General features: G+C 42.7%; 1 protein-coding gene across 11 annotated transcripts in view; it reads left to right on the top strand.

Moving 5' to 3' along the window:
- PLEKHM3 (pleckstrin homology domain containing M3) overlaps nt 1-25,644 on the top strand; it is a 193,118-nt gene that overhangs the window by 32,035 nt on the left and 135,439 nt on the right. For all 11 annotated transcript variants that reach the window (XM_081242662.1, XM_081242661.1, XM_081242659.1 and 8 more), the window contains one exon: nt 12,295-13,230. In XM_081242662.1, the coding sequence (XP_081098788.1) occupies nt 12,295-13,230 (936 nt within the window). The remainder of the gene's footprint in view (nt 1-12,294; nt 13,231-25,644) is intronic.

The raw sequence follows: 25,644 nt of genomic DNA, 5'->3' as shown, positions 1-25,644 counted from the left end.
ATTCCTAACAAATGTATATGGGAAGTCTGAAAATGAAATGTCTGGCATTTTTTTGCGGTTGTTCTGTTAATGTATTTTATCTTTCTTGGCTAAGGAGCACTATAGTTACTAATTTCACAAACTGCTAGAGTTACTTTCTTAAAACACAGATCTTTTCGTGCTACTCTGTTCTCAAAAATGAATCATGGTTCCCCACTGTTTACAAAATCAAGTGTAAATTTTCTAAAGCATCCAGATATCTTTCCCATCTTTCCAAGCTTATCACCTGCACCTTTCTTCACCCCATCCGTGTGCTAGTTTTGAATGTGCTGTGTGCATTCAAGCTCCTGGGACTTTGTTCATGATGTCTCTTCACCCACAATACCTTCTCTGTCTTCTTCACTTTTCAGAATCCTCCATTTTCTTTCAGGGACCAGTTCAAATGCCACATCATCCCTGAGACCTTTCCATATTTTTCCATTTAAAAAAAAATTGAAGTATATTGGGCCTCCCTGGTGGCGCAGTGGTTGAGAGTCCACCTGCCGATGCAGGGGACACAGGTTCGTGCCCCGGTCCGGGAAGATCCCACATGACGCGGAGCGGCTGGGCCCGTGAGCCATGGCCGCTGAGCCTGCGCGTCCGGAGCCTGTGCTCCGCAATGGGAGAGGCCACAACAGTGAGAGGCCCGCGTACCGCAAAAAAAATAAAATAAAAAAATAAAATAAAATAAAATTGAAGTATAAGTAACTTACAATATTATATTAACTTGAGGTACACAACATACCTATTTTCTATTTTTATAGATTATACTCTGCATAAAGTTATTATAAAACATTGGCTGTATCTCCTGTACCATGCATCATATTCTTGTAACTTATTTATTTTATACGTGGTAGTTCATACCTCCTAATCCTTCTAATTCACCTATCTTGCTCCTCCTCTGACCCCTTTCCCCTCTGATAACCACTGGTTTGTTCTCTGTTTCTTGTGTTTTTTTTAAATTAAAATTATTTTTTTTCTCTTATTTTATGTTTCCATAGCACATTTTATCCTGCCGCACATTATAGGTAATTGCTTGTACATTCATCTCCCACACTAGGTTGGCAGTTCTTTGATAAAATGTATTGTATTGTAGACAACTTTCTATCATATCAGGTATGAGCATATGCAAGGTGTTTGGTTGAACTCTGTGTATTGGTGCTTGGAAAATCAGGACAGCACAGTTTTATTTGTTTGTTTCCAGAGTGAAAATGGCCTCTCTTTCATTTTCCCTTACCTAAAGCTTGAGTCAAGTTGAATGAATCTTATTAGTATTAATACTGTCAGTAAGAGCTATCACTTAATGAGAGTTAACTTTATGCCCAGACCTGTGCTAAGAAATATTCATCCATTATCTTATTTAATATTAATAATAGTTTAATATGTTAGACTAAGAGATTAATATTTTGCTGATTTTACAAAGGAGGAAGCCAAGCCTTAGAGAAGGTAACCTCACCCAAGGCCGTCTGGCTAGTATGTGGTGGAGCTAGGATCCCAAGCCAAGCCCATTCTGGAGGCCACACATAACCACACTCTAATACTGCCTCTCAATTCTGAGGAAGCTTAGGCCTCATCCCCTCCACCACAGATAAAGCACAGTGTCATCTAGATTGAAAGTCTGGAGGTTGGAGTTCCACTCTCAACTTGCACACTCTGTGGTATAACCTTGGCCAAGTCACTTTGTTTCCTGGAACCTCTTTCCAAATCTGTTAAATCAGTTAGAATGTGTTTAGAAGCAAGTAATAGAAACTCAGCTGAAAGTGGCATGAACAGTGAGGCCATTTATCATCTTATTTTTTCATGTATCTAACAGATAGCTATTGGACACTTAGTGAATATCAAACACTGTATGCAGTAAACACTTAAGGACACCTACCTCTGGTGGCGCCAGGGTCATCAAGATCCAGGTACTTTTCATCTTTTTCCTCTGCTATCCTCAGTATATTGGTAGTGTCTCTTCTCTCCCTCATTTATGCAAGATGGCTACAGCAGTCCCAAGGATATAGGATATATATCGGCCGCCAAAGTCAGGAAGGGAAAGCAGGGCACTTCCTCTGGGTCTCTTCCCAGAGGACCCCAAAAGCACCTCATCTGCAGCCAGAACTGGGTTGCATGCCTTCCCCTAAAGCAATCTCTGGCAAAGGAAAATGCGGTTTCTGATTGGGTTAAACAAATCATGATTCTTTTTGTGGGGCAGGGGAGAGGCCATCTCGACAACTGAGCAAAATTAGGGTTCCGTTGGTAAATAAGGGGGAGACAGTTTATAGGCTGGAGGCACCTGACAGGTTCTACTTCATATAGGGCTGGGCTGAAGAGATTTCTAGTCCCTTCTGGCTCTAAGTTTCTATGATTCTGTGTTACCCAAAGATATAGCAATGGAATGCCACTTATCTTAAAATCTGGTGGCATAAGTATGAGAGATTCTTTTATACTTAATTCATATAGATTAATGAAACAGAATGAGAAGCTCACGATGGCCAAGAGTGAGCTTCATTTGAAAGTTGATGTTTGGAAATGTTTTCTGGGTCAAAAAGTTCTATAAGCACTAGAAATTACCCTTGTCACAGAAGGCAGAAAACCTCTGAATTTAAGAGGTTGGGTCTGTGATCTCCTGGTCAGGTTCACACTTGAGAAGTGAAATTGACCAGCTCTGTGTTGACTTATGCACTATCACTGTTGCTCATAGCACAAAGAACTTAGATGGAGAAGATCCCCAGCTGGTGTGTCTAGCTAATACATAGCTAGATATGTTATGGATCTCTTTCTTCTAGAGCCTGCACAGATATGTCTTTTCCCCTAGGTTAATGAAGGGAGAACAAATGGGATATTCTCTTTTACCCACAAAGAAAGATCTTCAACGTAACTCACAGAAGAGATATCACTTGAGCCTAGTTCATTTCTACCAGAATAAGTTAACAAATATCTGTGAGCACTACTGTGGCCAGCACTGTGTGAGGGCTTATATACCATATTGAAAATGTACAAAACACAGCCCCTCTTTGGTTCCTGTAGCATCATTCTCTTCATGTTCTTTGCTATGGACATTTGTGGCAGTGTCATGATTGATGTGCATCCTGTTAATTTCACTTCCCTCATGCCTCTAATGAGAACAAAGACCTAAATTTGGTTAATTTCCCCCTAGTCTCTGGCTTAAACACAGTTGAATAATAACATGAAACAAATAGACTTGGAAAAGTGTTTTGTTAACCAGAAATGTAAAGAAAAGAGACTTGATTGTGGTCTAGAATGTCAGAGAAGTCTTCATTGAGGAAAGGATGTTCCAGCCGAGCACTGAGGGTTGAGCACACAGCCGAGGTGGAGATGAACACAGGCTTTGTGTGGGGTGGTCAGAGGCTAAGCCAGAGCAGGACTACATTTTGGAGAGCAGTGGGCTGAGATTATGGAGGACCTTCAAAGCCAGACAGAGAGAATTAACATGATATGTTTGGCAAGAAGCACTTGAAAATTTCTTGAGAGTCAAGATTAAAAGGATATTTTACAGAAAGTCTGGAAGCCGGCAGGGGCCAAGGGTAGTGGGGGGTGGGTTGCAGGGAATCTCCTTCCCTATAGCTTTCGTGTCCATGTAAAGATTCATCAGTTAGAATGGCCCTCTTGGCCTCTCTCCCTCCCTTTGCACACTCCACCCTGGGGAGGAGTAACTTAGGGGCAACTTTAGGAGAGGAACCAGGCATGTGTAACTCAGCCTCTACAGAAAGCACTGATTCTGGTCCGCTCCTCTAGGCCTGCTCCACCACCCATCAGCCTTTCATGGGTAGCCCCTGGGAGGGGAGCCTGTGCTGATCCAGTGCTGTGGGTGACTCATTGGTGAGTCTGTGGAATTCTGGGGTGCTACACACCTAAGCTGTGTCCTCCAGCTGGCTCATGCTTTGATTTCTATGCGTCTGACTACCCTCTATTAATCTCAGTTGGTTTAGAACTTGGGTGAAAAAAAGTGATGTTGTTTATTGGGTCCCCTCAGGCCCTAACAGTATGTGGGGTGGATTGGTAGATGGAAAGAAATGAATGGATGGAAATGAGAAGGCTCTGCGGTCATCATGATGTGAGGTGATGAGGACTCACATTAGGGTGACTGTGGCAAAAGAGAAAGTGGGACCTGTGAAGAGAGAAAGGAGGGCTGTCACTGGGCTATAAACTGTTGACAGGATCTGTCTGATTCACTTGGCGTTTCCATGATTCTAGCTTAGTCCTTGGTGCATACATTCGACAAATACTTACAGAGCCAGCCACTGGGAATACAAAGTGAGAGAGACATTCAGGTCTCTGTCTTCAAGGAGCAGTTCTTTGAACGAAATAAAACAATGTTATAAGATAGAGAGGGACTGAGGGGGGCCCTTTAACTGAGGTGCTGAGGGATGAAGGCCTCACTGAGGATGGCACCTTTGAGGTGAAAAGCTGAGGGAGTTGAATAAATCAGTGGAGCTGGGGGGAGATGTCCCAAACCTAGGATACAGCAGCTTCAGAGTCCTTGAGGCCAGAAAGTGCTCGGCTTGTTCAAAACCCATGAGAGGCTTTTGGCTGGAGTGAGAGAAGAAATGTAAGATGATGTGAGGGGAGGTCAGCAATAATCAGAGGCCAGATTGTGCGGGACAGAAAGTAGAGGCATTAGAAGAATCTGGAATCTGAAGGAAGGAGACAGATTGAGCCATAGAAGACATAGGTTCAAGTGCATAATTTTGAATAAACACAACAAACCTTAGGATATTAGAAGACAAGAGGAAAAGAGATCCATAGAGAGTTAATTTTCAGATGTTATAGAGGAAGAGATTCTGAAGAAGGGGGAAAGAATTAGGTACAGAGTGAAGGTGGAAGGGTTAGCTTTAACAAGGAGGCAAGAAGCTTCTTCTTTGGAGACCAGAAGCTAACATAGGAAACATCTATTGAATACTTAAGATGTGTCAGGAATTGTTCTGAGAGTTACTCATTTCTTCCTCACAACAGTACAATGAGGTAGGTGCTAATATAGCCCATTTTAAAGATGATAAAACTGAGACTTGGGTTAAGTAATTTGTCCAGGGTTACCCAGCCAGTAAGGTCAGAATTATGATTTAAACTTAGGCCAGTTGGCTCTAGCACATGTGGTCTTAACCACATGTGCTCTGTCTTACTTGTATAGGATATTGGTTAGTGTAATGTTGAAGTGAAGCCAAGTATAGTATATGTAAAGGAGCTCCCTATGGTACACAAAGAGATGGTGCAGTTTGCAGTTTGAAAAGACTAAAGAAGATGTGGAAAAATTGTTCTTGGATTGTGTTTGGGATCCATGAGATGAATAAAAGAATGAATTGTCAGGATTAAAGCTATGAAAGAAGTTGAGCAACATGAATCTATGTTTGACCGGTGCTCCGGTCTGAATATTTGTGTCCCCCCGCAAAATTCATATGTTAAACTTCTGACCCCTGAAGTGATGGAATTAAGAGGAGGCTTTGGGGGTGCTCAGGTCATGAGGGTGGGGCCCTCATGAATGGGATTAGTCTCTTTTATAAAAGAGACCCTACAGAGCTCCCTAGCCCCTTCCGCCATGTGAAGTTATAGCAAAAAGACAGCCTTTTATCAACCAGGAAGCTTTGTCTCACCAGTACCAAAGCTGGTACTTTGGTCTCGGACTTCCAGCCTCCAGAGCTGTGAGAAATAAATTTCTGTTGTTTACAAGGTACCCAGATTATGGTATTTTGTTATAGCAGTTGAAATGAGCTAACATACCTCTGTTAATACTTCTGAGTCTTCCTCGAGCATGCTGGCCTTAAACAGGTGATGGTAACAATCCAGAGTTGGTGCTTAAATCTGGGAAGTCTGAGCAAACAAGTTTTAACTATTGACTACAGAGTCTAGAGGAAGGAGTCCAGTGAAACAAGGAAGAGACTTTAAGGGGTGAGGTGGAAGGGCTTCATGTTTAAAGGTCCTTATAAGGATGGAGTGGAAGGTAGGTGAGGTGGAGGAGTGAGAAAAATGAAGGAGTACCGCATTGGAAGTTGGAAAATACTTCGTGATGAAGAGGTCTAAGAGTTCTAGGATGTTACTCTTGTGGAAGAGAGAATTAGGTCTCTGGAATCAAGGAGGGGGAGGACCTGTGTTTATAAAGATCCTAAAACCAGATGGCAAATACATAACATGTATCTTTTCCCACCTCAGTGACATCATGGTGCTTTCTCCCCACTGTGTCTGGATGTGGCCTCAGCATCTTTCTCAGTACAGGGTTCCAGGCAGTCAGTAGCAGTCAGTGAAAGTTGCCTCCTGTCTCTGCGTCAGACAGTGCCAGAAGGGGCTATTACTCCGAGGGTGCGTGGAGCTAAGAGCAGGCCATTCAGTAAGAGGGGAGGTCCAGAAATTGGAGTTGAGGACTAGGGCTGAGTCCTGAAGCCTAGAGGTTGTAACTAACCCAGAGAAGCGTGCAGTCTTGGAGGAGGAAGTGGGGCTGGCCAGTGAGTAGACAGACGGTTCTCAGGTTGTCTGTATCTGAGGGAGTCTAGTCACATTCTCCCATGCTCTAGGCTGTCATGTAGTGCTGGCAGCACCTGGGTCAGAGCTGTGAGGTGAGGTTGAACCAAGTGGCACTGTAGTCTGGGAGGCTGGGGATGGGATCTGGAAGTCAAGAGACAGTAGCAGTTGAGTACAGGTCATTGGCACTGGCCATTCATGAAGAAGAGCCAAATCATAGAAGTGTCTTTGTTCTGAAGTGGCGCTATGGTTCCTCCTTTATCATTGATCTGGAAGCCTCCTATTAGAGTCATTTGCCAAAACTGAATTTTAAGTACCTTGAGGATGTCTGTCATCTTTGGGTCTCCAATAAAGCTTAGTGTTCTACTTTGCACATAGTTGGTACTCAGTAAATGTGTGTCAAATTGCTTTGCTCCCTTAGTTTTGAGCCCATGTGTAGTTGTAAATCCTGTTTGCTAGGCTTTCAGATTTTAACATCATCTATCCTTTTAGCTAACAATAGCCTAGATAACCTGTAGAGAAACTGAAAAGAAAGACGATGAAGGGCAAAGGAAATGTAATAAATCTGTTGAACTTTGAGAGGCAGTCCTTTTGGGCTTGTGTAGGACAGAATGTGATTCTATAGCATCATGGTACTCCATTCACTCTCTACTTCAGCTTCCTTTCACATTTATTCATCTTGTTGTAAGAACTTAAATGTTTCCTTTAAATTTGCCTAGATAAGTTTGATTTGGAATACTGACACCACATAGGCTTTTGAGTTCTTTGAAAATGTTAAAACGTTGCTCTTTATCTTTCATTTTAAACTATTGTCTGATCTTTGAAGTTCTAGTCTTATGACATCATTCATGGTGCTGACTCAGGCAGTTCAGACTTTTTTGGTAAATTAAATGTTTACCTAAATGTTTCATTTATTGTGATCTGGGACATGGTGGTTTTTAAAAAAAACAGAATTGCATAAAGTAACCCAAATAGAAGCACGTTTTAATTACATATGCTAATATATGGGAACATGCCTAATTATTATTTATAATATTATTATTACATATGTATACTGTCTAAAGGCTTCCTATCAAACGCTCTACAGTCTGGGCAGAAGGATTGTGGGTGCCGGGATGTGGAGGCAGAAACTGTTTTTAATCATTTCTTATTGATTTTCTTGGAATACTTTTATTATATAACTTAGTACGTATTTGATGAGTGTGAAATAGTATCTGGAATGAGTCATCATGGTGATGTAGCCATAGAGCCATGGGGCTTCAGAGGAGAACAGTTGTGTTCAACTATAGGGGACAAAGAAAGGCTTCAGGAAAAGGTGAGATTTTATACTCGCTCTCACGTATGATGAAAACATGGACAAGCAGAGATTCAGGGAAATCTAGGCAGGGAGAACAGTGAGAGAAAATGCCTGAAGGTCGGGAGGGGCCAGTAATGGAAGTCACAGCAAGTCCCCTGGCTGGAGTGTTGGGAGTGGAAGAGAGTGGCTACAGTGTGAAAGGTCCCTGGGGAAATTCAAAACGGAAGGGTCAGGCTAACATCCTCTGAACCTCCTAATCAGTCTCCATATCCCTGCAAGTAGGACAACCACCTGTAATATATTCTTGCATAAAAAAAACAAAAAAACAAAAAAACCCTAACTGGATCTTGAGATCTGAATAGCAGATGAGAGACTTCCCTGGTGGCACAGTGGTTGACTCTGCTCCCAGTGCAGGGGGCCCGGGTTTGATCCCGGGTCAGAGGACTAGATCCCCCATGCATGCCGCAACTAAGAAGCTGGCGAGCTGCAACTAAGGAGCCTGCCTGCCGCAACTAAGACTCGGTGCAACCAAATAAATAGATTAATATTTAAAAATAATAATAAAATAAGTAAATAGCAGTTGATGGAAAACCTGGGATACAGGAGCATTTGACTGATACCGTGAGGATACACTCAGCCAAATCCAGGATGTGAGAAATTCTACAGGACAAAGGAATGAATTTCTTCAATAAATACATGGCATGAAAAAAAAAAAGGAGAAAGAGGGAATTGTTATAGATTTAAAGAGGCTTAAAAGACCTACCAACCAAATCAAGGTGTGGACCTAAATCGAGCAAACCATCTGTATAAAGAAATTTTTTGAGAGAATCTGGGGAAATGAGATACAGACTGGGTATTAGATAAGCAATTACTCATGTTTTGGGTGTGAAACTGGTATATATATGTATTCTTATCTGTTAGAGATACAGCCTGAAGTATTTACAGTAGAAATGATAAAATGTCTGCAATTTGCTTTCAAGTATTCCAGCAAAAACAAACAAACAAACAAAAAACAATAAAAAGCAAGAGTTGGAGAGGACTGGGAAAGAGGAAAAAGGATAGCAGAAGCCTGATGACTTTTAAGCTGAGGGGTGAGCCCACAGGTGTCCGTTTTACTCTTCTCCATGCCTTTGACTGTGTTTGAAATTTTCTGTGAGAAAATGTGTTAAGGCCAGTCTAAGGAGTTTGGACTTTATTGTGTAACACCAGGAAACTTGTGCAGGGTTTTGGGCTGATGAGAAGGGCATGGGAAAGGTTATGAGTGATCCAGAAAGGTTACCCCGGTAACTGAGTGTGACATGGTGGGGTGCGGGGGGAGGACTTGAAATGGGAGCCCATTTAAGATCTTGATTAAGATGGTGGCCTGAGAATGGGAACTTTTTTGAGAACAGAAAGAGGAAATAATGGCAAAAGAGGAACTCCTCGGTGGGTTGGCAGCACAGAAATGAGTCAGGTTCATGAGGGGGAAAAAGCCCCTTTTCCTCGTCAATCAGTAGCAATTTTTGCCCTTAAGCCACTGCGCTGGGTACTGTGGGACCAGGAGGAGAGGGAAAAGGGATCTTTGTTGAGGAGGAACTGACTCAGGTCTTTGTAACTAGCCACAGTGGAAAGCAATGGGGAGGCAAAGAGTTCTCAAGTTCTTTTTGTTTATGTTTTTGTTTTTGCTTCTTGCTGTTTTTCACAAGGGAATGACTCTCTTATGGGTTCAGTATGAAATTTACAGACAGTGATTCATTTTGATCACCTTTCTCCATTTTCACTGGGGAAATGGCGATAACCTTTGTCAGCTGTTCTACCTGAGCCACTTATGATATTAATTAAGACAGAGATAATATTATTCATTCGTGAAATGGAACACTTTAGAAGAATGTATGTGATGAAATGATATGGTCCGGGGAAACAAAAGTTGAACTATAGTAAATTAACGAAAGCTTAGATTTAAGTATATAACTTCTGATTTGTCAATAGCAAAAATATTCAAAATAAACTCCAGATTCAGTAGAAAGTAGCAGCTAGAGATTAAAGAGAAATGGTAGTTCTCCAGCCCTCTACAGTCAGATAATTAATACTTCACACACAACATATTAATAAGGTTTGAAATAAACAGGACCTCCAGAAAGGAATACATGCTGAGATTAGTTTCATGATCACATCTGTTCTCTTCTTTTCCAAGAAATTACACTACAAACTGCAGCCTATAAGGATGGGCCACTTCCTATGATTAACACCCCTCTTTTCTATCTCAGTTTAACATACCTATTTAGAGAGGGCTGAGACGAGGTGGGGAGAAAATATTGAAACACAGTGCATTCTTTACCTTATTCTGCAGCAAGAAGGTAGGGAAACTTTTGAGACTCCCTGTTAGACTTCTATTCAGTCCACCCAAGCTGGCATCTGCCACCCTAGCTTATACAGTCAGAAAGGAGTGAGGTTTGCTTCTGGCTTGATTCCAATTATAGTTAGAATTTCTAATTCGTGGAAGCTGTTGTAAAAAGCTCTCAGGGAGGAAAGAAAAGGAGAGGAAAATTCCTAGCTAAAAGCAAGAGAGATGGTTTTTATTTTATTCCGGGATGCATGCCTGAGGTGTTAGGTCACAGGAGGGATGGGGATGGAGGGACGCGAGGTTATGCGTCTTATTCTGGAAAAGGTTGAACTGTCCTCGGCACCTGATGGAAATGAGAGGAGGAGAGGCGGCATCAGTGTCTCTAACAGCACTGCCTCTCTTACTGCATTATCAGAAAAGAAAACGGAGAATAGGCATCCATTATCTCTCTCTGCAAAGGGATTAGTGTGGGTTGCAAGAAATTAATGGCTTTTGAATTACCACAGAAATACTAATGAATGTCAGGAGCAGAGATGTAAAGCAGGTAAAACTGGCTTTTCTCTGTCGCATTTCTCTCATTTTCTCTTTTGGTTTGCTATTTGAAGATCTAGATCTGTGTTACTCTTTTTTTTTTTTTTTTTTTTCTCCAGCCAAGATCAGAAATCATACCCTTTGGGAATGTGATTTCTCTTCTTCAGGGAGTGACTCAATTAGTTTTATGACTGTCTCCGATGTGTGCCAGCAAAAAGATTGAGAAACATCTCAGAAATGAAAAGCTCTACTAGGGAGGAGAGCTCCCTCATTTTCATGCCTGATGAAAGTATCAGGACATCTCCCAAGTGACAGTCCCCTTTTATTAAAGTATGAAATTTGTATCTGTTGCAGCTAATCATTAATTAAAGATGGCATGACCAGATGAACTTGTGAAACACAGGGGAAGAGAAGGGAAGGGAATTATACCTATTATATGGTGGACATTATAGTAGAAGCTTTATTTCTATTCTAATTCAACAAGTACTTACTAAGTACCTACTGTGTACCAGGCATTATACTATGTGCTGTGATATAAGGATGACAGGACAGACCTTGCCCCCCTCCTCAGTGGAACTTACAGACCAGTGGCGAAGACACACTTCTTTAAAAATTATAAATTAATATTATTATTATTATTATTTTTTTGCGGTACGCAGGCCTCTCACTGTTGTGGCCTCTCCTGTTGCGGAGCACAGGCTCCGGACACGCAGGATCAGCGGCCATGGCTCACGGGCCCAGCCGCTCCGCGGCATGTGGGATCTTCCCGGACTGGGGCATGAACCCGTGTCCCCTGCATTGGCAGGCGGACTCTCAACCACTGCGCCACCAGGGAAGCCCTATAAGTTATTTTTATAATTTAAAAATTATAAATGGTATTATAATACAGCCTGATGAGAGCCCATTAGAGAGGAATAATATAGTAAGGATCCCTGATACTGACCGAGGGATGTGTCTGTGCAGGCGAGAGAGGGGGGTTGGGAGAGTCGGGACAGACTCCCTTTCTGGAAGAGAGGATGGCTGAGTGAAGGGTAAGTGTGTCAGAGCTGGTGGAAGTGGTGGGAAAGGGGCCTTGCAAGCGGAGGGAACAGCATAAACAGGCTCAGAGGTGAGAGGAGCTGCTATCCAAGCAGAGATCTAAGAAGTGAGTAGCTGGGGCACGGCTGGAGAACTGGTTATGAGCCAGAAGGCTCATGGCCTGGCCTTGAAGACCGATGGGGGCATCTGAGAAACAGGAGTTTATGAGAAGTGCAGTGCACTTCATGCTCTGGTCTTTCCACTGGCCCTTCCTGGCTTTACCTACCTAAAGAAAGATGAGTATTAGCAGGGAGTTAGGTCAGGTGGCAGGAGGAACATTCTCTCTCTCGTATTTGGTACTCTGTAGAGCGTTCTCTAGAAAACAAGAAATCCTGGCAAAGCGCAGCTGTTTCATGGGCCCACACGGCATAGTCCCAGTCATTCGGTGTTTCTGTTTTCCGAACAGACTTCTGCATGTCACATTGACCATGAACCCCCAACACCCCCCTTCCCAGTACTTACTCTTGAGCCAGAAGGATGTCAACCCCTGATCTGTTTGGTTTCTGGCACCTGCCTTTTCATCTCATTCAGTTCATTCATATTAATGGATTAATATGTTGCTTCTTTTTATTTTTTTTTCCTTTCTTTCTAGAACACAAGCAGGCATTCCCAAACATTCTGAAAAAGGGTTACCTGGAGATTCGGAAGGACCATGACAGTTACTGGCAAAGCTGTTACGCAGAACTCTCCCCCTACAGCTTATACTTCTACAGCCTCGACAGCAGTGGGAATCAAAACCTCTGTACCACGTACCAGCTGTCACACTTCCAGAGCATATCTGTTCTGGGCAACCTCGAGGCCAGGCTGGTGGATACTGTTCTGTATGACAACACTCAGCTGCAGCTAAAGGCAGAGTCGCCATGGGAGGCTCTGGACTGGGGGCAGAAGCTTTGGGAAGGTGTGCACACCGCCGCGCCTGCTTACATGGGACGGCCGGAGGAGCTGGCTGACTCACCGGGGCTCGGTCATCATGTCGACTGTCCACAGAATCGTTGTTTGCAGAAGAAATCCAGTGAGCTGCTCGTGCCGTCCCCTGTCTTGGATGGCCCCAAAGAGTACCAAAACATCCTCAAATCAGGGACACTGTACAGGCTGACCATCCAAAACAACTGGAAGGCATTTACGTTTGTCCTGAGCAGGGCCTACCTGATGGCTTTTCAGCCCGGCAAGCTGGACGAGGATCCCCTGCTGAGCTACAATGTGGATGTGTGTCTGGCCGTCCAGATGGACAACCTGGATGACTGTGACTCTTGCTTTCAAGTCATTTTCCCCCAAGATGTCCTCCGCCTCCGTGCTGAGACCCGGCAGAGGGCCCAGGAGTGGATGGAGGCTCTGAAAACAGCTGCCAATGCGGCAAGGAGTTCAGAACAAAACCTGCAGGTCACGCTGAGGACCAAACCCAAGGATCAGATGGGTGGGCATGAACTCAGGAAGAACAAACGCCAGTCTGTGACCACCAGCTTCCTCAGCATCCTGACGACTTTGTCTTTGGAGCGAGGTCTCACTGCTCAGAGTTTCAAATGTGCAGGTATGAAACAAATTTTCAGCCTAAAGCTCATTAAAGAACAATCCTGAATCCCACAATTGGAATTCACTTTAAAAATCCCCTCAAGAGACCAGTCCTAGCTACCTCTTGTTTAAAAGGCATCTCTCCTTTAAGGAGTTTGCTATATTAAACCATCTGTCCGTCTTCATGCCATGCTGGTGAAGTAAGTAGAAGCAGCTCTGATCTACCCACTGAATCAGAATGACTTGGCTGAAGCATACCAGGCTAGAATTTAGGCTTCCCGAGTCTGTTGTGATGACATTTCCTCTGCCTTCTTAAATAAAGGTCACTGGGAATGTGGATGTCACAGATTGTCTCCTAAGAGACATTCAAGCCCAAAGCTGACTTCTAGCCCTCCTTAGGCGAGGAAAATGTCTGTAGTCAGTAACTGTCATTGATCATGACCTTGTCAAACCCTGTTAAGGTAGAATCCAGAAAGTCAGCCTTGACAGAAAACCCGGAGGTGGCTAAGATCAGGGCTAAGATGATTCAGCAGATGACCTCTGAGTCACGATGGGCCGGTGCCTCATCCTGGGGAAGCCTGGGTCTACTGGAACTGCTGTGGAGGGTGAGACACAAGGTGGAGGCCAAGGCAGTCATCTGTTAGTTCTTAAAACCCTATTACTGCTTCTCTCCCCCACTCACCATTCCTCTCACCTTCCCCCAGACAGTAAACCAGAAAGAAAACAACCGGCACTAAACCAAGTCTATATATCTCCTGTAAATGAAATCAAGTTATTTCAGTAAACCCCACAATTTGTCACAAGAAATTTACCATGAAGGTAGCTTTAATTGGAAGGCTGATTTGGAAAATTTCAATTCAAGCGTATCAGATTTAAGTATGTTGTTTAGAAATGAACAGGAAACTCACCACCAGTCAAGACTAAATTTGCAATTTCCTGCTTGTTCCTGCATGGAAAAGCCAAATAGTGGTGGCACAGTGAAACTTTGAATTTAAGTTAGTTATGATGATCGCCTTTACTACTGAAAAATAATTTACCCAAAGGGGAGATTAAGTAAATCATCCCTGCTTTGTCTGGAGGGCCTCGGTAACTGGGAAGCAAACACTTGCAGGGTGGGATGGGAGAGACCAGCAACCCCGAGCGGATAAAGAAGCCGTACTAAGTGAGGGCCGTATGTGTGCAGGCATGAGTGACCTTGTGTTAGGTCAGCCAGCTACTTTTGGAAAATGCTTTTGAACTAAGGAGATGCTGGTTTTAGCACAGTTTTTAGAAATTATTGACATTTCAGTATCTTATTATACTAGTGCATATATTATATTTCAAAGTTCAGCCATTCAACAATAATTTATAAGTGCTTACTCTGTGGACATGCTGGAATTATGGTACACTCCTGTGGCTTTAGACGGCTGAGAGGGGCAACAAATCTGCTTTGTTATTGGAATCAGGGAGAACAGCTCAGCTTAATTTTCAAGGTAGAAACCAGAGTATGAATCGGGGAACTTTCTAGTAAAAGAGGCAAGAAAAGCCTCAGGTGTTAGAAAAGATGGTCCCTTTGTTGGCTTCTACTTCACCTTCCTCTCCTAAGTTTGCTTCCTGATGGAGTGTGCCCTGCCCACATTCTGTACCACCTCAGTAGCATTTCTGACACTCAGTGGAAGGAGAGATGCAGGTAGAGGGCACCATTCAGCAGGTCCACCACATCTAGCAGATGGAGAAATTAAAACAGGAAAAAGGCATAGAAAGTTGAGTAGGAGAGACAGGGGGAAGGAAGCTAAGTGGAAAAGAGTAGGTAAAGGATCACATAATGGGCTGGGATAGAACTTGGGGCAGCTGCTTTAGGGTCCACGTTTTAGGATGCTGCCCTTTGCTGTGTGAATCAGGTGCTCACTGAATAGCTGGCTGGAGAATAGGGTGGGGATGGGTGGTAATAGGGAACCCAGGAGACAGGGGTAATGTCGTCTAAAACTCCTTTGCTGCTCAGCTTTTACCTTCATGCTTTGATTTGGAGTTCGAATGGGGCAAAGGTATGTTTCTCATTTGGCGTGGGGAGGAGTCAGTCCTAATCTGTACAGTGTGGCTGATTCTCAAGGAGAAATTTTTAATTTCACTTCAGTGCCCCCTCTTCCATCAGAAACTGCTACGCTCCGTTGCTTTGTGGTACACGTGGGTTATGCGTAAGCGCGCCTGGAGTACTGGTTTCCTACCTCAGGTAGGAATACTTCATCTCCTGTAGGGGGCAGAGTCTCAAAAGAAAAATATCAGAACTTGGTAAGCAAACCTCTGAATGTTTTCTAAATTATCTGGGAGGCTGTTTATTTTATCAAAGATTATTATAGCAGATGGAACTTTAAAAATTGATTTATGTTTCTCACAAACACAGTTAATCTAAACCAGCTGTTTATTCATTTAGTACTTGTGTCCCCTAACTTTTCATCCTCATAAAAACACACATTCAGTGAAAAATCTGGTTGTATAGCATGTTTACCTCCCAAACTGTCAAAAAGTCCAGTAAATCGTTTTTAGTTGAATCTTGGCTTTATCATTTTAGGGAGAAACTAATTCACAGTATTTCATGGTTTTAGTGAGCCTCTTTAGACTACAAGTATTTATGTTCACTTAGTCCCTCCCCCTTTAAATATTTTTGATGAATAAACTTTAAAAGTGGAAGATTGCACTGAGCAGCTCTTTATCATGATGTCATTCAGTTGCTATTTGGGGGAGCCACAAATGTTGGCTTTTAAATCTACAAAATAGTGCAGTTGGCCTCACTTCGCTGAATTCTTTCTGTAGGTGAAGAATTTTCTATATCCTTTTTTGAAACTTAAAGAGCCCTTGCAGAGAAAATGGACTCTGACCATCCCCAAATGCCTGAGGTTATGGTTTTAAAAATACATGCTTGTGCATAGCTGTGTATTTCTTCACATGTGCTTGAACTTTTTATAGTTGTATTTGATTGTGTGTGGTTTGTTCCATGGCTTCCTTTCCAGATCCATGGCTGCCCTGTATTAGGAACCCCAGCTACAGTGGTCTTCTTGCTGTTCTGGAACCTACCTTGGTCATTCATGCCTCCAGGGCCCTTGTAGTTGCTGCTGCTTATTCCTGAGAACATGCCTTTGAAAATTAAGTTCTTCCATTCATTCTGCCATTTATTGTGCGCTGAGTTTCTGACCACATGCCCCAAACTCAGGTGCACCTGGACGAGTCAGTGCTGCAAGAAAGCAAACGTGGTCCCTGTCCCTGCCTTCATGCAACTTGCAGTCCCCTGGGGAAAACAGACATTAATCAGATGCTCACATCACCAATGCCAAATGGCAACTGTGGGCTGGGCTGCAGAAGTTAGGTGCACAGGTCAGATTAGAGAGCTGTCAGTGGTGGTGCCATGTGGAACTCTGTGAAATTGCAGACAGTCATTTTTTTTTTTTTTTTTTTTGCGGTACGTGGGCCTCTCACTGTTGTGGCCTCTCCCGTTGTGGAGCACAGGCTCCAGATGCGCAGGCTCAGCGGCCATGGCTCACGGGCCCAGCCGCTCCGCGGCATGTGGGATCTTCCCAGACCGGGGCACGAACCCGTGTCCCCTGCATCGGCAGGCGGACTCCCAACCACTGCGCCACCAGGGAAGCCCTCAGACAGTCATTTTTGACTTACAAAGAAAAGGGCAGTTTGATAAGGTTGAAGTTCATGTTTGACCCTAAAGTCCCAGAACGTGCCTGAGCAGAGGAGCACGTGAGGAAAGTGGTATTTAGGAACAATTAATTTGCTGGCGCTTTAGTACAGCTTTACAGAAACACATCTGTCGCAGACAATGAGGAATGCTTCTTTAATGACGTCACTGGTTGGGATTCAAAATTATGTTTAGCAATGGGGCATCTGTAGTGTTAAAATATTAATGCTAAAACAAATGACTGTGCAGCTTATTAAAATATTTATGGGGTAGGTACCTGTGAGTGGTTCTAAATGAGGTTGTTCACAAAATGCTGTATAAATTCCATTATAAGGCAGTAGCCCGGTTTTCTTCTGGAATTAGACATGTATACATATCTATTTCCCCTCAATAGATGCATGGTTTTCTTGGCACTAATACATACAGATTTTTTCCTCTAATTTCCCAACAAACAAGAAACCTTGCAATTGAGTATTGTGATAAAAGGGCCCAGGCCCTTTTTTTATAGATGCTACAAGAGATGCAAAGCTCCGGTCTTGAAGTGTCTTACTGCTTTGTAATCTGAAGGTGAAATCGGACAGCCCACTGTGGGGCAGTGTTCCTGATTCTGAACTGAAATTGAAAATGTTAAGGGAAGAGACAGCAAGAAAACAGTGAGCTGAGGGGATCCCCTCCACCATTTCACACTGTCAGTTTTTATGGTTTTACTCCTTTGGCTGCTGTTTAACCTCTTGGGACTGCTGTTGGTAATTACATCTCTCTGGCATTCAGAGCATTTTGCTTTCCTTTTTTTCCCCCCAGCCCTTGGGAGGGGTAAGCCCAAGGGGAGCGGCGGGGGGGGGGGGAGTTTTGCTGTGAATTCTTCAGCCATTTAGTGCAAATTCCTGTAATTACCGGCATTGTGTCCTCTCTGAATGGCACATAATACAGCAGAAGCCATTCCTAATTGAGACCTTACAGGAGGTACAAATCCTCTCTTTGTTCAGCCTGACAAATTAGTGCCAGAAAGTGGCAGGGTCCGAGTGGGAATCAAAGGCAAGAAACACAAAGATGGAACTTAAGGCTACAGTAATAACCCTCTCTTGTCCTGAAGGGAGGAAAGGAGTGACCAATGAAAAATGAAGTTTGTTTTGTTAGAAATTCCCTTGACATGACAGCACCTTGGGGCTGCTCTATTTATTGAGCAAAAGTGATTACATAGCAATACGACAGCACTGCCCATTGCTTCCTCGGGTGCCCCCACCTCACAGACCTCTGCTGCCTTGGCTAATTGATTGACAATGAACCTCTGATAAAGAAGCACGTTGTTAGGACCTGAGGTGGGGGAGCCTTTTTTCCCTCTCTTTGTGTGTCTGAGTGAGTGAGTGTGTGTGTGTGTGTGTGTCTGAGTGTGAGTGTGAGTGTGTGTGTGTGTGTGTGTGAGATTTCCTTTTTGCTTGCATTGCACTCCAGTTTTTCTTTGCCCCGCCCCTTCTCTCCCCTTCTTCTCTCCCCTTGCTTGCCGCCACCCCTCCACCCCAAGCTTTTCAGCAGTTGCTCCCAGCAGACATTCACAAGCAGGTAGTGAGGAATGAGGATCGAAGTGCAGGCTTTGGACAAATTTATCTTTGGAGCAAATTTCCTCCTCTCCCCCTGGTCCATTTAAGGCAGAACAGCTGTGTGAGAAGAGAGAAAAGGGGAAGGGGGCTGATTATTGGTTCTTTAAGGTCAGAAAAGTGTTCTTGTTTTTGTTTTTTTAGTTTCTCATTTGTGGGAACGGATGTCTGAAGCTAGTCTTTCAACGAAGAAGCTGTGCACTAATAACATTTACATGTGTGTGTGTTTTGGAGGTGTTGTGGAATAAGAAATAAAATTTTGAATTATTTAATCTCCCCTCAGTTCCTGAGAAGCCAAGATTGATTATTTTAGGATAGAACCTGGCTGCTTGTGGTGTAACTCAGCACCCCAAGATTGCTGTAAATTGTGGGAAGATGACCAAAGGCGTCTAGGCAGATAATTAATAGCCCCTGGTTATATATGCCCAACTAGCTAAGCTGAAGCTAAATCCCTAATTTAACTCTGTTACAGCTGCAAAAACAAATCATTTCAAGCCCCTATGAAAGCAAAATATATTAAACAAACAGTATCGACCTTGTTAATACCACATGGCATTTCATGTGATAAATGAGGGCGTCTTTCTGGCAAAGGCCTGTTTTATGACATCGTTTAGACATAAAGGATACCTTTACCCTGATAATATAAGCACCCCTGATAGAAAGTATGGAGTGGTTAATTATTCATTAAATAGCTGCCAGTCTGAAAGTAAGCAATATTTCTGAGTTGGGCATAGTTACTTACTTATTGGCCTCAGAGTAAATCATGTAGAATGACAATTCTTAAGAAAAAGAGAAATTGAATTTGGGAACTAATTATGCATGTGAGTCTAGGTAAAGAAAGGTCTGTAGGTTTTCAAGTGCCAAGAACGAAAGGTATACAACTTATAACTTATGCTCCTGAAAAAGCAAATTCTAGCATAGCCAAAAATCTGTTTTGATTCCCGTGTGAAAAATTAGGGTATCCTCTAGTAGCCAAAGTGCCAGATCTCCTAAGGAAATGAGAGACAGAAATAAAAAGACATTGACTTTCCATATCTTCAATTCCTATCTTTACTACTATTTTCAAGTTTGTGTCCCACTTATTAGGGATAGTAATACAGTGAAGATTTATTTGACTTAAGGAATAGGCAGGTAGCCAATTGGAGGAGAAAAAAAACAATTAAAGGGCTTCCCTGGTGGCACAGTGGTTGAGCGTCCACCTGCCGATGCAGGGGACGCGGGTTCGTGCCCCCATCCGGGAGGATCCCACATGCCGTGGAGCGGCTGGGCCTGTGAGCCATGGCCGCTGAGCCTGCGCGTCCGGAGCCTGTGCTCCGCAACGGGAGAGGCCGCAACGGTGAGAGGCCCGCGTACAGCAAAAAAAAAAAAAACAATTAAGGAAGACTCAGCTATGCCCCTCAAAACATATAAACAGCTTGGATAAATGAGAATTGTTTAGTCCATTGTTGCCTTCTCACTTTGTATTGTCTAAGTTATTTTGTTTTTGAGTGTATTTGATTGTTATCTCCCAGAGAAGTAATCTCTAGTTAGTTAGTTAGTTAGTTTTTTGTGCATGCTGGAGGGCTAAGTTTTATTTCCCCAACCTTGACTATGACCACGGAGGGGTTGCTGACAGTAAAATCCTTAAGTGGAGTTTTAGTGGAGGGTTTATGTCAACAAGCATTTATTAAACCCTTCATGTACACCACACACATGCTCTACCGGGTACCTCAGGATATCTAAGTGGGAGTGAGGTGCAGGCTGTGCTCTTCAAAGACATCTAGAATAACTACCCCCCAAAAAGGGTATGGGGGGCTGGATGGGACTGAGAGACAAAGGGGTCAAGCATCATGGCCACTGGTTTGGAGACCCATACATCCATGTATGAGTTCACATCAGAGAATCCCTGTTGTAGAGAACTTGAAAGCTCAAGTGCTAAAGGGTGTCTCTCCTCACTCCCGCATTTTAAACTTTATCCTCCTACTTCCTGCAGAATTAATCTCAGGGGAACATCGCCTCAGCTTTTAGTACCATCTGTCACAGATATAACTTGAATTTCTGTCATGTGCTCATTAGGTAGTAGGTGCGATGGGAGATATAAGACAAGCATAGGTGTGGCCTGGACCCCCAGGACTTTAGAGTCTGGTTGAGAATGCACAAAGGAAAAATGAGGGATTACTAGGCAGTTCAGTCAGATCCATGCTTAGTGTTCAGAAAAACATTTGACAAAACCCTCAAGACAGAGAAACTTGGGTTATCAGAGATTTTAGTTATGTCATTTTGTGAATGGTGAATGGTGAATGATTGGCAGCTTTACCCAAGGATTATTGACTAATGGATTCCTTTCAGCCTAGAATGTTGTCAGTAAAGGTACATGATAACAATGAGAAGCAGCATACTTTAGTAATTAAGAGCGAGGACTGGAATCAGACTGGCTAAGTTTCTAGATCTGCTACTCACTAACTCTGTGACTCTGGGTAAATTACTAAACCTCTCTGTACCTCCATTTAAAAATCTCAGATGTGAGAAAATAATCACATCTACCCCAGAAGTTTGTAGTAAGAATGAAATGGGTTAAAAGGGCTTGGAACAGGGCCTGGCACACGGGAAGTGCTCTATAAGGATTAACTATTTTTATTATTTGCCCACATAGGACAATAATTACCTGGATAAAGATATCATAGGCATACTTATAAAATTTGAAGCTATCTCAAAACTAGGTTGGAGGGCTTCCCTGGTGGCGCAGTGGTTGAGAGTCCACCTGCCGATACAGGGGACACGGGTTCGTGCCCCGGTCTGGGAGGATCCCACATGTCACAGAGCGGCTGGGCCCGTGAGCCATGGCTGTTGAGCCTGCGCGTCCGGAGCCTGTGCTCCGCAAGGGGAGAGGCCACAACAGTGAGAGGCCCGCGAACCCCCCCCGCCCCCCCCAAAAAAAAACTAGGTTGGACAGCTAATATGTTGAATGAGAGAATCGAGATTCTGAAACAAGCTAGAGGAATGGACCAAACAAGGTGAAATTTAGTAGGGATTAATAGATATGACTATACTTATATTCAGAAAATTTAAGGCAAATATAGAAGGTAGGTTCTTCTGGTCTCATGCTCATGTGGGCATGCAAATGAAGCCATGGGGAAACCAGCATTTGTGCTGTTGTGGCTACACCAAATGCATTCACAAAGCAGGTCCAGAAAGAAGAGAACACATCCTCACTGTGGCCAGACCACACCTGGAGATTTCAGTTATGGATGCTGCTCTGGAAGAACAAACAACCACATCTATTGACACCTGATAGGATAGTGAAAGGACTAAAAACCATGCCACACAAATGTAACCTGGAATAGGGAGAACACAAGTCATCTCCACATTATTTGAAGGCTGCCATTTAGAAGAGAAAATAGGCTTACTTTATGTAATTCCACTAGATCAAAGTAACAGAAATGCCCAGAGTAGAATGGAATTTCCCTTATTGAAGAGGGTTTGATAGCCATGGGTGAAAATGAGTAGAGTGGCAAGAGCCCTGGCCAATGAGACCGGAAGAACCTCAAGGCTAGTCACCTAACTTGTCTGAGCTACGTGTTCTTCTCTGCAGGATGAAGAGATTTATTAATTCAGCTCTTCTGCAAATATTTATTGAAGTTCTACTATGTTCCAAGCACTATGCTTGATGTTTAGTGAACAAGATAATCCCACTATGTGTCCTCACAGAGCTTGAAAATTGGAAGCCAATTAAATAAGTAACTATAGCACACGAAGGTCTTTGAGTTTCCTTCCAACACTTCCATCTGTCTGGGATATTTTAGAGGGGATGGTTTTGCTCTGTATGGTCCCTTTTTTATTTCTCATTCTTTGAATGTCTATAGAAGATTAGGGGAAATTAGATTAATGTGATCCTCTATTTAAACCTCATTTAATAAGTAATACCTTTTTCCTGTGGGTAAGAGAATTTGAAACAATAGAAATATCACTTGACTAAGAGGACAGGAGATGGGAATTTTTTTTTTATTGACTCTGGTGTTTGTCATTGGATAAATTACTTTTTTTGCAGTCTAAGTTTCTAGGTCCAGGAAATTCATTTTAAATAAAAATAAATGTATATGAAGAATGTGAATATACACTGAAATAGTACCATGACTATGGAAGAAGAAGAATGTTATATAATTTGGGTTTTGAACTATTTTACATCCTAAAATTCAGAGAGATTTGATCACTTTATATAAGTAGGCCGTTTGATTTTATAGGATATAAATTTGCTTTTTTGATTTATTCCTGGTATTCTCATCATAGAAGTCACATGTTGGTCTTTGATATGTTTCAGAAGAATAAAATCATTTTGAATTTCAGAAGATAGGGATCTTTTGATAGACCTTCCTGAACTTCATAGGCCATAGCTGTGCTATCTCTTTTTTTTTTTTTTTTTTTTTTAAAGCTGTTCATTTCTCCTAGTCTTTGTTGCTATACTTTGGTCTGGAAAGTTCTTGTCCCTTTTTGTAGCTTCCTTTATGGTTAACATTGTTCTCATCATGTGTTCATTTCCGGCTAAACTTCTGAAGTAAGTGTTAATATACTATTGGACTCTATGTTGAGTTAAAAGTTTCTATTTACTGACCTTTCATTGGGAGGGAAATTGGTCTTGGTGTGGTTTTAGGACAGACTGGGGTAAGTTCTCTTAATTTCTAGCTAAGTTCCTTGAAAAACTAAGCTTTTCATGAAGTCCTAAGAGTAAGAGCTACTGGAGAGGTTTTCTAAAATCCATTATACTGCCTAAAAGCAGAAGCATACTTAAGTGAAAAACTTGCCATTTTAAAAATACACCTCTAGATAAGGAAATCTGGTAATATCCTAATACCAACTTATTTCTTGCGTTAATATTTTCATCTAGTCATTCATTCATTCATTCCACAGACATGGGCCACACACAGTCCCAGAAATTGAGGCATGGGGGTAAACTAAAAGTTCATTTTAGCAGAAGAAAATATGACTGTAGACAAGACTTTATACCTTGAAATATGCTAATATAGAAAATGTTTTAATTAAATTATATTAATAAAAAACAACATGAAACTCCTTTACATGTTTCAGATGAAAAGTGGAGCAGGCCTGCAAAGCATTGTGCCCTGAGATCAGGGGTGACAGCCAGTGTTCGGGTACAGTTTTGTATTGTGCTTTGTTGAAGACTTGTAGGTGTGAAAAATCCTTTATACCCTTAAAGACTTATTTCCAAGCCTTCCCTGACCACTCTTCCCAAACCCCACTCTAATTCCCCAGGTAAATTTGAGCATTCCTCCTGCTTGACTCCACGCACCTCCACTGTCTTGGACCCATGGGCCTATGACTTGTGTCTCACTTTTTTAAGGGCAGGACCCCAGCACCTCTCAGACTGGTGTTTGGAGCACCATGTGCGTGGTGAATCATGAGCTTGATGTGGGGAGCCTTGGTTGGACTCTTCCCTAGACCTGTTGAAGTCAGTATCTCTAGGATCAGGCCTAGAGATTTCACAAATTTTCCAGTTGATTTGCACACAGACAAAGTTTGAGAAACCACTAGCCTAGCCCATAGAATGTTCTTAGTGAATGGATCAAGTCATATTTCAGTTTTCTCGAGGTTATATAAGCTCATTTCCTTTAACTGTTTCTTCTACATATATTCAACATTTTAACCATTTAGTATCAACCTGCTGATAAGCTCTAGGGTTCCATATCCTCATTATATTCTGGAAACTACAATGATGTTCTCTTAGGGTTCTAGCCAGTGGTGTATACAAATGAAGGAAGTGATTAGCTCAAGTCCTTGACCCACATTTTGGCTTCTTTTTTTAAGACATCCTAATGATATGTTTTTATTTTATACTTGATAAGCATATTTAGTATATGAATTTTGAAAACAGCTTTTACCTCCCTCACCTTCTTTGCTCCCCGCCTGGTCATCGTTCACATAGATGACTACAGTGGCCTCCTAACCAGGCTTCCTGCTTCCATTCTAACCTTTTATAAATCTTGTCTTAACTACAGCGAGTATGATCTTATTAAAATTCAGATTGACCCTGGTAGACCTTTCTTTACCATTTTTCAGTGGCTTCCGGCTTCTTTTGACATGAAGACCAGCATTTTTACAATGACCCCCCACACACACCATGATTTGGCCCCTGCCCACCTCCTAACCTTCAACTCTTGCCCTCTTGTCACTCTCTCCCACACTGAGTTCCAGCCACACTGACTTCACTCTGTTCCTCAAATGTACCACTTCCTTCCCACCTGCCTCAGAGCCTCTCCATGTGCAGTTGCCTCTCCCTGGAATATTGCCACCCTCACCACTACCCCCAACGCATTCTTCAGGTCACTACTTAAATATTCCTTTCTCAAGAACACCCTCTCCAACCAACCTCTCAGACTAACTTAGGACCTTTTTAGTTCCCTCTGCTATCATGCTGATCTTATACCTCCAGAAAAGTTCCAGAAAGCAAAACTTGAATTTGCTGGGCATCAGCAACTATTTGCATAGCATTTACATTGTATTAGAGATTGTAAGTAATCGAGAGATGATTTAAAGTATATGGGAGGCAGCGTGTAGGTTATATGCAAATACTACACCCTATATAAGGGACTTGAACATCTGTGGATTTTGTTATCCACAGGGGGATCCTGGAACCAACACCCCATGGATACTAAGGAATGGCTGTATTATTACAGCTTTGTTAGAAAGGATACAAATAAGGAACAGCCAAATGAAGAGACGCAGAGGGTACGGTCTGGGAGGGCTCCAAACACAGAACTTCCGTGCCCTCTCCCCATGGAATCAGGGTGCATCTACCCCTCAGCACACCAATGTGTTCATCAACGAGGATGTTCCACAGAGCTTCAGTGTCCAGAGTTTTTATTGGGGTTTCATTATATAGGCACGATTGATTGAATCATTGACTTTGGAATTGAACTCAATCTCTAGGTCCCATTCCCTCCCCCAGAGGTCAGGCAGGCTCATAGTCCCAGGTCTCTAATCCTGTGGTTGATCATTCTGGTGGCCACCCCCCATCCTGAAGCTATTTCATGGTCCACCAGGACTTACTTCATTAGCATTAACTCAACTGTGATCCAAGGGGCTCATGAATAATAAAGATACCTGTGTCACTGAGGAAATTCCAAGGGTTTTAGAAGCTCCCTCCCAGGAACTAGGAAGAAAGACCAGATAATTTTTTATGATA

The sequence above is a fragment of the Mesoplodon bidens genome, assembly GCF_964165515.1.
Source record: "Mesoplodon bidens genome assembly, chromosome: 8".
NCBI classification, from domain to species: domain Eukaryota; kingdom Metazoa; phylum Chordata; class Mammalia; order Artiodactyla; family Ziphiidae; genus Mesoplodon; species Mesoplodon bidens.
This window is presented reverse-complemented; position numbering and strand designations above follow the sequence as displayed.